The sequence below is a fragment of the Nicotiana sylvestris genome, chromosome 8 (assembly GCF_000393655.2).
Source record: "Nicotiana sylvestris chromosome 8, ASM39365v2, whole genome shotgun sequence".
NCBI lineage: Eukaryota > Viridiplantae > Streptophyta > Magnoliopsida > Solanales > Solanaceae > Nicotiana > Nicotiana sylvestris.
In genome coordinates, this window is record NC_091064.1 from 206,719,420 (window position 1) to 206,734,312 (window position 14,893).

At 34.2% G+C, this 14,893-nt stretch overlaps 2 protein-coding genes across 2 annotated transcripts; both read right to left on the minus strand.

Annotated features, from left to right (window-relative positions):
* Window positions 1–2,380: 2,380 nt before the first annotated feature.
* Window positions 2,381–3,421, minus strand: LOC104218784 (pectinesterase inhibitor 9). The gene has a single exon (XM_009769367.2). The coding sequence runs from the start codon at window positions 3,355–3,357 to the stop codon at window positions 2,725–2,727; it is 633 nt and encodes a 210-aa protein (XP_009767669.1). The 5' UTR covers window positions 3,358–3,421; the 3' UTR covers window positions 2,381–2,724.
* Window positions 3,422–8,619: 5,198 nt separating this feature from the next.
* On the minus strand, window positions 8,620–14,540 carry LOC104218783 (spindle assembly checkpoint component MAD1). Its single transcript, XM_009769366.2, has 8 exons — window positions 14,316–14,540; window positions 14,078–14,224; window positions 12,721–12,818; window positions 11,505–11,577; window positions 11,370–11,430; window positions 10,696–10,781; window positions 10,504–10,593; window positions 8,620–8,932 (listed from the first exon to the last, which is right to left on the minus strand). The coding sequence occupies exons 1-8, from the start codon at window positions 14,436–14,438 to the stop codon at window positions 8,870–8,872; spliced, it is 741 nt and encodes a 246-aa protein (XP_009767668.1). The 5' UTR covers window positions 14,439–14,540; the 3' UTR covers window positions 8,620–8,869.
* Between the last annotated feature and the right edge of the window lie 353 nt (window positions 14,541–14,893).

Here is a 14,893-nt window from a genome sequence, read left to right on the forward strand (position 1 = left end):
ATCTATCCAAACATTATATTTATTAAACAATAGAGTACAATACAACATAATACAACATAATACAATACGATACAATACATTATGAAACAACATGTAACAAGCATCCAAATAAGCTATTAATCAAAACCCTTCCTCTTAATATTATTTTCCCCCACTATTCATGCATGCATTCAAACAAAACAAAAATTAATAATATAAGGGAACCCTAACAAAAAAAGGACACTGGGTCCTCGTGTAATTTGTTTTGGTCAAGGGCAGGTAACTGAAATCAAAAGGTGTCTCACTATAAATAATTTATTAAAGAGAAATTTCAATAAAAGGCAACCATATGCCCGGGGACTGCGGCGCGATAATACCGACGGTACCCTTGGAGATCTCTATCACCTTAGAAGCCGTTCCATAAAATCATCAAACTAAAAATTAATAAGTAATTTTTTATCTTTGTTATGTTCCTTAAGAAAATATGAACGCATAAAGAAAAAAATATGTATTCATTAAATTATTCTTAATTAAATTTTGCATATAATACCTTAACATATTGGGATATGTAAATAAGTGAAAAATTTTGAGAAAATAAAATTACTTCTTTCTTAATTATATAAAAGAATATTTATTTTAGACTAAAATAAAAAGACAAAAAAGACATTTATTATGAAAAGGAGGGAGTATCTTTTTGTCGTTTTGCGACAAAAAATATTGTGAGTGACGACTCAATTTCATCGGAGTAGATTACTAGCTCTTTTGGCCAAACTTCTAAAATCAGCTTATTTTGAGAAGTGTTTTTCTCAAAAAGTATTTTTGGTGAGAAGTAATTTGTGTTTGACTAATTAATTTGAAAAATACTTGAGTAGTTTTTGGCGAAAAGTACTTTTGGCCAAAAAAAACTTAGCCAAAAGGCTATACATCTAATTCTTCTCCAAATGAACAACTCTCATTCATTACAATTCAAATTATTCAGAAGATTATGCCAATTATAGAGTGAGAGCAGACGTCAAAATCAGGTCTTGTTCCTGAACTTCTGCAACCCTGGGCTTCCCTTGTTGGAGTCTATTGGATTTTACATTTGTTACTATTAATATTTGATTAATAATAAGTAGTTTAATCAAATGAAAAGTCTTTATTTAAGTTTAAATTTAACAGGATAAGTTAATTGAGATAGTTTTGATTTTTGAATTTGAATATTTATTCTCCTAAATTTTCTGCAGATTTTGTTTTTAAATTGGTTATTTAAAGCCTTGTTATGCTTAATAAAATTAGTGAGATACTTTTTCAATCAATACTTTAAATCTTTTTGTAGCTCCATCTTTTAAAAAACCAACAGTGGTATCAAGAGCCTCATTGGTCTTACGTGATTTGTGAGTTCTTCCAAAGAACCATTTTTAAATTATTTTTAACCAATATTTATTTTTAAACTCATTTTCAAACATGGAAAGCAGGAGTCTCTCTTTGAATGCCCTACAAACTTTCACCGACGAAAACTATCGGATTTGCTTAGTGAAAAAAAAATCATATCTTAAAACCTATGATTTATTGAATGTTGTTATGCAAGAACAATCCTTACGAACAATCCCTGAAAATCCTATTATTGTCCAGAATCAAATCTTTTTAAAAGAGATTTCAGGTAAGACTAGGACACGAGAGGTGTTTTTTATGCGCAAAACCAAAAAGAAAAAGAAAAAGAAAGAACAAGTCATATTGCAATGGATGCAAGTTCAAAAAAACTATGTACAAGTACAAATTGCCAAAGCAGAAGGATCAACCTATTAGAGCAACAAAAGTAAAGAGCAGTGTTGAATTTTGCATTTGTTAATGTTGATATTTGATTTACCAGAATAATAAGTAGCTTAATCGAATGAGGAGTCTTTGTTTAAATTTAAATTTAATAGAATAAGTTAGTTGAGATAGTTTTGATTTTTGAATTTAAATATTTATTCTTCTAAATTTCTGTAAATTCTGTTTTATAAATTAACTATTTAAAGCCTTGATAAAATCATTGAAAAATTTTTTCAATAATTGTTGTCCCATCTTTTAAAAAACTAAGAGAGGCCAATCAGGATCCAGCCATCAACCACTAAGCCTACTAAATTTGAGCACAAAACTTGTCCCAATGGCACTGATGAATCATTTTACGGTATGCCCTCCAGGACGGCGAAACAAAGATTTTCAACAATCAAGCGATTCAATTTCTACTATATATATTCAACAACCAAGGGGATTTAATAATATATATTTGTAAGATATGGCCTTATATATACGGTGGAATTTCCGACTAAAGCGATTCAGATGACTCCCTTCCGCCACCCTAGCTCCACCCATACCTAAAGCTTTAAGCATCTTTTCAAGGAAGAAGATGAAACCCCACAAAAAGAGAGGCTAAGAGTTGAGGAAATGAGAAAAAGCAAGATTGATCCTTGTTCAGCATTAGGTAGTACTATTATACAAAAATGCAACAGAGTACAAAAAGAGAGCTGGAACAAGCAAGAAGATATTTTTACATTTACATAAAGACCAGCAAACTAAGCTGCACTATCTTCATTGCAGCTATAAAATTGAACTTCTCACAAAAACCTACTACACAAAACCAGAAATTCATGCTTATGCAAAATTAAAAAAGCATACAGTAAACATAATCTTTACACAGCAAAACCAGCTACCTCACTGAAACTCCATAACTTCGTATTGAAAGGTATTAAGCGCTCCCTACCAAGAATTTCTCCAGTCCCGTCAAGGGGTATTTGCGGTAGCACTAGGTCGGTGTCTATCCGCAAAGCGATTAACCAAAGCAAGTGCATTACTAGTAACTTGTGCAAGATGAAGGATTCTTGATCTTAAAACAGCTTTCACATTTCCATTCATTCCAGGTCCTGAAAATCCATCAAGACAAGTGTTCTCATCTGTCATTGCAGCACTAACCCAAGTTTGCACATTACTAACATGCCACATAAAGTCCTGTCCAGCAGCAAAATGACCAGTTTGCCCAAGTTCTGGAATAGATTTATTGATCTGATCAACACTATCACTCATTGTATCAAAGCAGTCCTTTACGGCTTGTTTTTCTCTTGGCTTTAGGCCTCTAATTTTGGTTAACTTAGAAACAAATATGGTGGTGGATTTTGCTTTACTTAAGCTAACTGATAAAGCAGCACGAGCCAGTTGCTGCTCACTTTGTTTGACAGTGTTAGCATAAGCAGAGAGACATTGGACACATAAAACAGGGTAAAGTGTGGCTTTACATGAAACTCTAATGAATTTTATGGCATCAGGATTTGAGTGCATAGCAGATGCAGCCATGGTATAAGCAAGAAAACATTGGAAAGAGAAGAATACTATCAGCAAGTGAAGACTAAGGTTGCCCATGTCTTTTTTTTCTTTTTTGTTTGAACTTGAAATGACTCTACTTTCAGTGTAGTGTACCAGAGCATGGTGAAACTTTATATAGAATTTAAAAGGGTTGCTAGATTTATCTTTTTATTTTTTTCCTTTATTTGGTATCCGAAATTTACTGGCTGCACTTATTTGGATTCGTGTGGCTTAGGACCAACTCCCTGTACCGGAAATTTTATTTTGTGTCTCGTACAACTGATACTAGTTGTATGAGACAACTTTTTTATCTAACAGTTTTGTGGACCTAGAAATGTAAGATTGTGGTTCACAAATTTGTAAGACAAAAAGGAGTCTCATACAACTGACAACACAAAATAAAATTTCTCCCTCCCTCCCTATTTTCTTTTTGGTCCGTTTCAAAAAGAATGAACTCTTTCTAAATTTGAAAATAATTTAGCTTAAACTTTCAATCTACCACTGATGAGAAGTTTTTATAACCATACAAATACTCTGGACCATTTTTAACTTATTTAGGATCACAAATTCATAACGTCTTTATTTTTTCTTAAATTTCGTGCCTAATGAAACAGGTTCACATAACTTGATACAAGAGAGTATTAAAGAAAAAAAATATTTTTTATCAGAAGTTTCTCCATTCTTTGGAACTAGAAATAATAAAATCCTAATTAAGTACGAAAAATACCATCCATTTTACCACCCTACTTAATAGTAAAATTGGTTGTGCTAGTTACTACTCGCTTCGGTCCACAATAAGTGATTAATTTGCTTTGGGCATACCAATTAAGAAAATATTAAATTCTAGATGAAAATAGTTAGTGTGACTAAATTACCCTTCATTAAATGTTGCACCATAGTTATAGTAGCACTTACTTCTCTTCTCAAATGTGAGGAGTAAATGACTTTTTAGGGATACATACATAAGAGTAATTTTGGGAAAAAAAATTGATTTTTTTTCTTAATTATATAAATGGACACTTATTTTGGACCAAAATAAAAAAGCAAATTAGTCACTTATTGTGGATCGGAGGGAGTATACGCCTAACATGTTTAGAAAGTTAGTAATATTCCCTGCGGTCCACAATAAGTGAATAATTTATCTTTTGCACACCCATTAGGAAAATACTAAATTTTAGATAAAATAGTTAGTGTGACTAAACTACCCTTAATTAATATTGTAACATAATTTAATATGAGAAGTAAAAAACTTTTTAGGGATATGTACATAAGGATAATTTTAAAAAATTAAATTAAAATTTTTTACTATATAAATAAACGCTTACTTTAGACTAAAATAAAAGGATAAATTAGTTCTTTTGGATGTAAGGTAGTTTTCACATGCCCCTTTTGCTTTTGTCTCTTTTCTATGCAATTTCCAACCTTTCCTAAATTTCTCACAAAAATCTGCCATTTGTGCTCGTTTTGGTTGCAACTTGCAACTTGGAATGTGGTCTAAAGTTTACGATTTTTTTTTTTTTTTTGGTCGCCTCAAGCTTATCACCAATTAGATAGATATGTACAAACTTTATGGTAACGTAGTACATGTCTAACACACGAACGTGTGGCTTGTCTACTTGTCAGAAAGAAGCTTAAGAACCAACATTACCTAGTGAGATTAGTGTTACAGCACAGCAGATAAGTATCATAGTCTAGTAAATTAGAGAAGATATAGTATAGTAAATTATGAAATTAATTTCCTATTAGGCGACGTTTTAATGCAAGAGATACAAAGAGAAGCTTTGACCAGTATGTGACTAGAAAACATTGTGTAAGAAAAATAGAAAAGCTGATTACTTCCTGGATGAGTCCGGAATCCAATTATTATTTTTTTGGACTCAAAGTATATTAGTAAGTGTATAAAAAGAACCTAGTCATTGACACAACCAGGCCGAGTTAACTCATCTTTACATTTTGCTCATCTTAAAGCTGCCAGTTTTCCCCATACTTTTAGCTATATCTCTAAGTACAGACTTCTGAATTTTCCTAGTTGAACTCTTTGGAAGCTCTTGTTTGAAAATCATATAATGTGGTAATTGGGCTCTACAAAACTCTATATTATCTTTCTCACTTGCCTTTTCTTTTCCATTCAAGCTGACAAAATGCACACGGAGAAAATTCATCTGGTATAGCACTTTTTTTTGTACGCTATGTGTAAAGCGTGTTAATTCAGAACGTTATATATGTCGGTCAAATCGTCAGGCTATATAGCGTTCAAATACAAGACGTTATACCTTAACGGCAAAAGTTACCATTAAGGTATAGCGTCTTGTATTTGGACGTTATATATAGAAAGATAACTTCTTCTTTTTTACACTTATTCTTTTTTACACTTATTAATGTACTTTGAGTCCAAAAAAATAGCAATTGGGTTCCGGACTCCTTCCTGGATGGTTCTCGATTGCTCTTAAATTAAGAGCAGAAAAGACAAAATTTGATACATTTTTTTGTTCTGATCTGTGCCTTGTGTCTACAAATGTACTAATTGTTGAAAAGAATAGTAACTCTGTTATTGTTATTCATGTGGAATGTCACCTACTAAACATTATTTTATGGTTTTTACAGGCAACATTATACAAAGAGGAATCATTACATAGTTTAAAGGATGATTTTGTACATAAGTTCTGGCAGCCAGCTCTGGTAGACTGGTACAATTAATAGTAAGACGGAGAAAAACTATTTATAAATGTCAATCTTTGAGCAACGGTAAAGTTATCTCCGTATGACCTATAGGTTACGGGTTCGAGCTATGGAAGCAGTCACTAATACTTATATTAGATTAGGATGTCTATATCCCACCCTCGGGTGCGGCCCTTCGAATGAATACGGGATACTTTATGCACGTGACTATCCTGCCCCTTCAGTATTATATACTTCATGAGTACTGAACAGTATGCGATGTTTTGGGACATTGTAGAGAACTATGTACTACCTATCTAGGAACACAACTCATGAGAGAAGTATCTTGACAATCAAATGACAGTCTAACCAGCGCCAATCCAAATTAGTCGGGATAATGAATTCCAGGGTACCGAATGGCAAAATAGTAGGCAGGATAGGCACAAAATAAGCATCCAGGGTACCTATTTTAACTTTTTTATATGCTGCATAGGGTAATTTTCACCTCTGTTTATGAAGCCAACAAATGACTATTAAATGTTCACTTCACAGCATTACAGACTTTACCTGCAACTGAAAACCATAATAGACAGCAGACAAATTTCCTCTCTAAATTTTCATTTTGTTAGGGTTGGATGAAGACATAGATCCAGCTTTGGGAACATAACTAGCTCACAGTACCTAGGTGACAGTTACTGTCACGCCCCTTTTTTCAAACTTCACTAACACTCTTAAATAAATTAGTGTTCAAAAAGATTAACTCAGTCGCCATCTGATATTTGATTTCGGTGTGCTGGGTCACCGTTTTAAAATAATTTTCCTTTTAAATACTTTAGACTCCAAAATTAAATCTACACCATAGATTCGGATAAGGGAGTTCATTTAACTCGGGGAGAAGGTGTTAGACACTCCCCCAAGTTTCGTAACTAGTAAGATTGCATACTTGATCAAATTGACTTTTAATAAAAGAAAAATAGAAATAAAAATAAAATACTACCGAGTTCTACTATCGATCTCCAAGTACAAATACTTCGGGTATATCCCAGAATAAAATATATACAAATCCTTCCGGCCATTTTTCAGATAAATTTAACTAGGGGCGACCTCTCACATCAAAAGAAGCTAAAACCAAACATCCTAAATGTTTGCCTACCTAAGCGATCGGCTAGACATGCTCCTAGCGATTGAAGCAATAAAATTAGCCAAACAAAACATTCATTTTTGGAGTCCAACCTCTTTAATTTAAGCCCGACATCCTCGTGAACTAATTCATTCCAAACTTAAAAAGAGGGTTAGTGAAGTTTGAAAAAAGGGGTGTGACATCTCTTGGTGAGGTCGTTCGTGGGGGTGCTGCTGGAGTGAGAAAGCAGCAATGGCGACAGTGGTGGCTGTGTGTATGCGTTCCAGGGATGAAGGGATCGATTGTGAGGTCTTGGTCTCTTGGTATGTGTTTGCTGGAGAGAGTGACGGCTGTTATGGAGGTTAGCTAATGTTCTCTTGGTGGAGGGTGACGACAGGAGATGGGGTGGTGAAGAGGAGTGACGGTTGTTGCTGTCTCTGATAGGTTTCTGGCGGGTTGTGGCGGAGGCGAGGGGGGCAGCGGCAGCTGGAGGGTGGTCTTTGGTCTATTCTCGGGTTTGTCCTGTGTTGTTTAACTTTCTTTTTTTGAAGAAGAAGGAGCTGATGGGGCGTGAGGGTTTTAATTCGGTATATATGGTATACACCGAATTGGGCCAAATTTTGGATAAGAAAAGCTTAACAAGCCAAATGTTTTTTCATATTAATATAAAAAATATAAAACTAATCCTAATTAATTAAAATAAACAATACTATATTGTTAAACTATTTTGATATTTTTCAAATTTCATACTAAAAGATAAATATGGAATTAGATTAAAATTTTTGCAAAATTAAAATAATATTACTACCCAAAACACTAATATCCTTGAAAATAAACTGTAACTAGTTTTTTGTATTTTTAAATTTTATATAAAGTAGATAAACTAAAAGTAACAAAATAAAATATCAATAACCTAAATAAAAGAAAATATTTTTGTAATTTTTATTTTTGTGACAAAATAAAGTAAAATAGTTAAAATTAGGTAAAGTAACGATATTAGACCTAAACTAAATATCTAAAGACTAAAATATATAAAATCTTTGAGAGGGTAAAAAATCACATGTCTACAATTACAACTTACAACAAAAGGACAAAAGTCTAAAGATCAGTCCCATTAGTTTTCTTGCCTAGACTTTCATTGAGATTCCTCGCATCTCTTCCTAAAATATCCTTCCTTTTTACTCCCTCCGGTTCACAATAAGTGACCAATTTGCTTCGGGCACACCTATTAAAAAAATACTAAATTCTAGACAAAAATAATTAGTGTGACTAAATTACCCTTAATCAAATGTTGCAGCATCGTTATAGTAGCACTTACTTCTATTCTCAAATGTAAGGAGTAAATGACTTTTTAAGGATACGTACATAAGGGTAATTTTGAAAAAACAAATTGAACTTTTTTGATTATATAAATGAATACTTCTTTTGGATCAAAATAAAAAAACAAATTGGTCACCAATTGTGGACCGGAGGGAGTACAACTTAGAGTCGAGTAAACATAAGATAACCACTTCTACAGTTCTACTCATTTTACATCTGAATTGCAGTCTAAGGGAGTTTTATTTTTAATAGTACCTTCATAAACATGCATTTTCAATTACATGGTTTACACATTCTTTCCACTTTGATTTTCAAAATAGACGGGGATACTTTCTTTTTCTTATTACAAGGGATCATATTCCTACAAAATTTTGTACTATAATACCATTAGTAGAATATAAACAACCAGAAATTCTCACCATTACTCGGTATAAAAATGAGACGAGCAGTTGATATTTTTAAAACGAAAACCTATACTGTTAAGTACTTCAGAACAAGTCCTCGCAGCTTTTCCATGTATTCTGCTGCTTGTTTCTGCATTTCCAAAGAAAGATTAGTTCAAAGTTAAGACAATCGTAGTCAAAGCTTTTGCACATATTGATCAATACTTTCTAATACAAAATGATGCATTCAAAATTTACGGTGATGGTTTTGATATGTAGCCATTACCAAGTATCAAACTGGAAATAAGTGCAAAAAATTACCGACAAAGGGTATTCAATATATGTTATATACCTCTAAAAATTAACATTTTACCAATATATATAGTGTAATTTTTCGACGAAGAGTGATCAATTGACCACCCTTAGGAGAATGTAGCTTCGCCCCTGGGCGGGAGTGCTAGCGAGGATGTCGGCCCAAGATTCCCCACAAATTTTTTCCAGTAAGATAATTCAGCAAAACTTTACATGAATCAAAATGTTTCAGCACACTATCAACCTTATCAATCAATCTTTTAGATAATTGAAGTGTAGTAGTACACTTTTCCAAATAACCCAATTATAATGCTCCTTTTTTTTCTTTTCTTTACAGGTTATGTAGGTACAGTAGTTTTGATTTATGGTACGTGCAAGCTCTTATCTCCAGGTTTCATACTCCAAAAGTCTTGTAAACTTTCCTTGTATTGTTTCACATCTTTTTTACTTCATAGGTCTTAACCCTATCCTAACTTGTAATTGCTGTTGTGTGTTTCATGCATGAGATGAGCTCAAAGAGCTAAAATCCTTGCTCATCAAGACAACAGCTTTCACTAGAGTACTCGGGTTTGCACATCAATTATTTTGCCAATGACTGCATTAAGGACCAGTCTCCGAACTAGATAAACATTACTCCTAAAATTCTGCAGTAACTTCATTTTTCATGAACAACTCAGGGGAAGTAGGGTTCATTGTTTAGCTAAGTAAGCAGAACACACAAATTGCACTCCACGTAACTCCAGTGAAATTGTATTTTTAGTTCAAACTCGAATATTACAAACCCCACTTCTAGGATTACGGGTTTGTTATTATTTTGTATATCTGTAATTTGTAAAATGAGGGAGATTTCACCAGAAATCATCCAAAAAGATATGACAGAGAAACTATCAAACGCCAGAAAAGAGTTGAGCGAAGAAAAAAGATCAACTTTATCATAATTACTCGGATCAAAGATGAACTACCAAAGAAATGATAGGAATGGAGATTCCATTGCCTCTTTGTCAACCAAAGATTGGCAAGTAACACTTCAATAGGTCGTTACACTCAGGAACATGGTAAGCTATAATGGCAATTCACTAGCCTCTAGATGCAGCTGCTTACCGTTTCTACCCAACAAGTCTCAACCCACACAAAGGTGTGCTTTCAGCAAATTATTTTTCGTTGGATTGTGATATTACTATTAGGAGAAAGCCATAACCCTGGAGTACACCGAAATTTTAGAAAATTGCATGGATTTCTATGTCAGTTATTGATGCTTATTTCCTAAAGGTACCTCTTTTCCTTTTCAAATCACATTTCTCTACTTAATTTTAAGTTGTCGCATGTGATGTTGCACCAGTATTGTCACTAATATGCATCATCACTCCGACAGAACCTCTATCTGCATTGTATGGAATTTGCTTGTCTCACCTGGTTAACACTATGTGCAGTTGCAATGTTTTCATCGAGAAGGGTCAACAAGGGTCTGTTCAGCTCATTTCTCTCAACCAAATCCAATAACTGCACAAAAAAATGGAACAATCTAAATTCAGCAACAAAATTAAGAAAATATACAAACCACACACACACACACCGGAGCAGAATTTACAGACTATCACATACAGTAGCCTTGACATCCTTTGAAGTCAAAATCTCGGTTAAGTTCTTCTTTGTTGCTACAATATCTGCTTGCATTTTATCATAGGCTTCTGCAGGAAAAACATAGTACGGCAAAATGTCAGAAGCACTCTACAAGATAACTGATTGTTGAGACTTCATCATCAACTGTATCTGGGCGTATACTTATGTAACACGGATCATTCAATACCCCCTGATTCACCCATGTTAATCCAACATGATTTGGGTGTAATGCCATACACCAGACTTGGTCAATTCACCTAAGTGCGATGACTACAACTGTCGCCGAGAAGCATAGGTTGTCTAGGTTCTTTTATTTCGTTTCTCGGATTTTATGTATGTCTATATATTTCACAAGAGGGATAAGAAAACCTTGTAATTGTGCAAGCTATACTGATAGAACAAATATTATGTTTAACCATAATATATTTATACTTGTTCAAGTTCAATGACTTTTAAGTCCAATTACTAAAATAAATATGTATATTATACTACACACTTGTTAGTTATCTTATCACTCGCACATTACGTATCTCCGAAACTTAAGAATTATATGATGACGAATCCAACTTCTGGATCTGCTCAGATACCCATACTCTTTTCCATGTAAAATAGTCTGGAAATCCCTAACAAAAGAGTAAATAGTCAACTTATCGTACCCGTTGCTTCCTGCAGGGCCTTTTGCAGTGCTTCCAGTTCAATTAATCTGTCTTCCACTTCCTGCAAAAATAGTATAATTCGTATCATTTCACGGACATAGCAGTCTCATTAAATCGAGCAAACTGTCAATAAACCTGAGTTTTGGTCATAGAAAACCGCAGCTTTCCCACTTCGACTTGCAGATGGTCAAAAAACTCTTTGTTCAATCTGAAAAGTTATATATGTCAGAAACTTTGGGCGAAGAATAAAAAACTAGAGAATGGCCGGACAAGATATCCAGGCAATTTGATGTTATAAAGCTCTTATGCTAACTCTCCAAAGGGAAAATGTTGGCATACCTTAAATTAGGTCAAGTGCCAATACTTTCTCAAATTTTGATAACAACATAAAGGTCAAGAAAATGGAAGATAATAAAGAAATACTCTTGTTCTCTTAAGCGGCAATTATTTGAATTACAGCTATGCAACCCATTTGTCATAATCTCAGATAATCAGTCCACCTAAATAGGCATTTGTTACACTCATTACAGTGTAGGGAACAAGATACAACAATCCTTTTCCAAGTAGAAATGCACGTTTTGGCTGTTGGCTGATTGCTGCATAAGATTGAGCAAAGAAAAGCTAGCACTTCCTCTGCCCAACTTATATTAAATTGGTTTCCATATTGGGAAGTGCCGAAATGTTTGATACAATTCCTATAAAAATATTACTTTCAACAAATTACCTTGGTTCCAAGATTTCAAATTTATTGAACTAATCAAATTTAAGAACTTTCTCAGTCAAACTAACTTTTCCACTATTACTTCTACTACTTAAATAATGAACAATTCAATTAACAACTTGAATATCGCGTCCAATCAAAGGTAGCACAAGAAGGAGTACTCAGAAGGTTAAAATAACTGCATCAAAGTGTCAAGTAGGTGTTTGAATAAACAGTTAGAATTAACAGAATTGCCTGAAGCACTGAAAAAATGGTAACATAAAGCTTTCTTCTTCTGGACAACAATGACGTTGACAACGTCTCAATCCTGCAAGTTGGGGTTGGCTATATGAATCCTCACGTTCAATCACTACATTAAGCTCAATTATTTATAGCTTTCTTCTACTGGAAGAGTTACAAAATTAAACAAAGCCTAAAATACATATGCATTTTCTTGATCACAGACTTAAAATGATAAAAAGAATAAGGTGGAAACTTCGAATACTTGACTGTAGAATAACCTAAAAGAGCTGAACCTGAACTAATGCAGCCAAGATTAAAAAAAAAACGATAGGCATTTTCTGCATGCTTTGCCACAAGAGCAGTAAAATGCTACTCCCACCTATGCTCTGACGACACTGGAAAACTCACCGTGGTCTCAGTCGGGCAATCTCAAACTCAATCTCTTGAGCTTCAGTGTCAAGAAAAAACTCCACAAGCTCTTCTACTGTATCCGGAATCACTCGTGACTATGATCACGAAAAGAAAAGAGAAGACAAAGATACACATTAAATATCCATCCATAACATAACATGGAAAGAGATTCAAAGTATGTCTTACTAACTACTGCACAAATTGTTGCAGACCTAACACAAGGAAATAAAATGTTCCTTCTCTAGCAGCTTCATATAAAGTGCTCACATCAATTTTAACATGGTATCAAGTACATCTTAGATTCAACTCTCTATCAAAAGAAAACATCTCCACGTACTTGGCACAAGAAAAAGAATCATTCCATGCATTGAGGGGTGTGTTGCTGGCCTAATATAAATAACAATATAAGTTCTATATATTGACAGCAGTGGCGAAGCCAGGAATTTCACTATTAAGAGGTGTCAAAAAATAAAAAAATAAACATACAAAGAAGTTAAAGGAGATTCAACATATAGTAATTAGCAGGGTTGTGAAAAGCGCTCGCTTCCTCGCTTAAAGCGAGAAGCGAACCGAAGCGACCCCTTACCCGCTTCTGCTGTATGAAGCGACTCAGGCAGACAAAAGCTTGTGCTTCCCACTAAAAAGCGAGAAGCGACGAAGCGAAGCGAATCGAGCGAAGCACGCGCTTCTTTGTTTTAAAAAGCTGCCAGCCTATTTAATTGAAAAAGAAGGGTGTTCAGTGTTCTTTTATTAAAACACGACCAGCAGCAACAGTGACTAGGGTTCCCTTTTCAACTTCAGCAGAGATTCAGCAGCAACAGGTATGTGATGATTTCTTGCTCCTCCTCCCCCTTCTTCTTCGTCTTCTTTTTCTTTTTCTTTCACTGTTTCAGCGTCCAAATAGCATCGAAATGTTGGCGACTTTTTTTTAACCATCAGTTATTCTTTCTATGTCTTCTCCTCTTCGCTGAAATGTTGCCCAGTTTTCTTTCATTGTTTTTATGCTGCTCAGTTTTTAACAGAATGGTATACTGCCCTTCCTCTTATTTTAATATTTTTTCTAAATTCCGCTTCACTTAAAAAAAGCGACCTCGCTTCTCGCTTAAAGCGAAATGGGGGTCGCTTTTCCTAGCTTCACGCTCTTCACAACACTGGTAATTAGTATGTATACATAAAACTAAATTCTTGACCTAGCTAAACAGTGTAATTTTTCGGCAAAGTGGTGTCAATTAACATCCTTTAGCCTAAGTTGGCTCCGCCACTGATTGACGGTATAAAAATATTTACACACACGTTACAAATAAGGTAATTGCAGTCTATGATAAGATGGTAACATGAATTCAACTGAAATTACCTCGCGAAGAACTCTGCGACGCTCTCTTTCTTCACGGACTTGACGTTCAAATTCTTCTCTGGCAGCAGCATCTTGCTCAAGGCGTCTCTTGAACTCGAGTCTAGCTATGTGACCTGTTTGGGCCGCACCCAATACGCCTTCTGGGTCCTGTAATCATAATTCAAGTTCACCATTTATCAAACACTTAGCAAATTACTACTATGATAGATACATATAAAGAGGGGAAAAGAGGATATACCCATTCTAGTCTACCCGTGCAACGAATTGGATTTACAAAAGTCTTGGGTTTATTGAATTTGGTCCTGTGGAAGTGAGCTCCAATGGCGGAACTAGCAAAGCTGATGCTGAATATTGCGGCCATTGATGGCCGTTATTGATTGAGCTTTCAAATGTCTGGTTCCAGCGGTTGGTTCGTTTCCTGCTGCTTTATCCGTTTGAAATGCGCACCAAAAATCTCTTATCTACAATTTATTTATGAGTAAAAGATATTTATAAAATCAGATTCATTAAAAAATAATTATCTTTAATTATATTCGATAATATTAATTGATAATTTGTAAGGAGCGGTAAGTAACCAATATCAAGTGGATGAGAAGTTTTTACAATTATACAAATAACATGATATATTTAAAATAATAAATTTTAAATGTTTTTTTTTTCTTTTTTATATGTTGTGCCGAGTCAAATTCTGTCAAACAATTTGAGAAAATCTACTTGACCCTATATAGTCCGTAAAATTATGGCTAACGTCAACATAACAATAGTTGCAATATTATTCAAAATAACGGAATCTTACGTAAATGTCCCAAATAAGTT

What these genes read in the sequence shown, in the direction of transcription:
- LOC104218784 (XM_009769367.2), bottom strand. Translation starts at nt 3,357, where the DNA reads ATGGGCAACCTTAGTCTTCACTTGCTGATAGTATTCTTCTCTTTCCAA.
- LOC104218783 (XM_009769366.2), bottom strand. Translation starts at nt 14,438, where the DNA reads ATGGCCGCAATATTCAGCATCAGCTTTGCTAGTTCCGCCATTGGAGCT. An exon ending in GCACGGGTAGACTAGAATGG is followed by an intron (nt 14,225 to 14,315) that starts GTATATCCTCTT and finishes TTATGATTACAG; the next exon opens with GACCCAGAAGGCGTATTGGG. An exon ending in GGCCCTGCAGGAAGCAACGG is followed by an intron (nt 10,782 to 11,369) that starts GTACGATAAGTT and finishes TTTTTCCTGCAG; the next exon opens with AAGCCTATGATAAAATGCAA.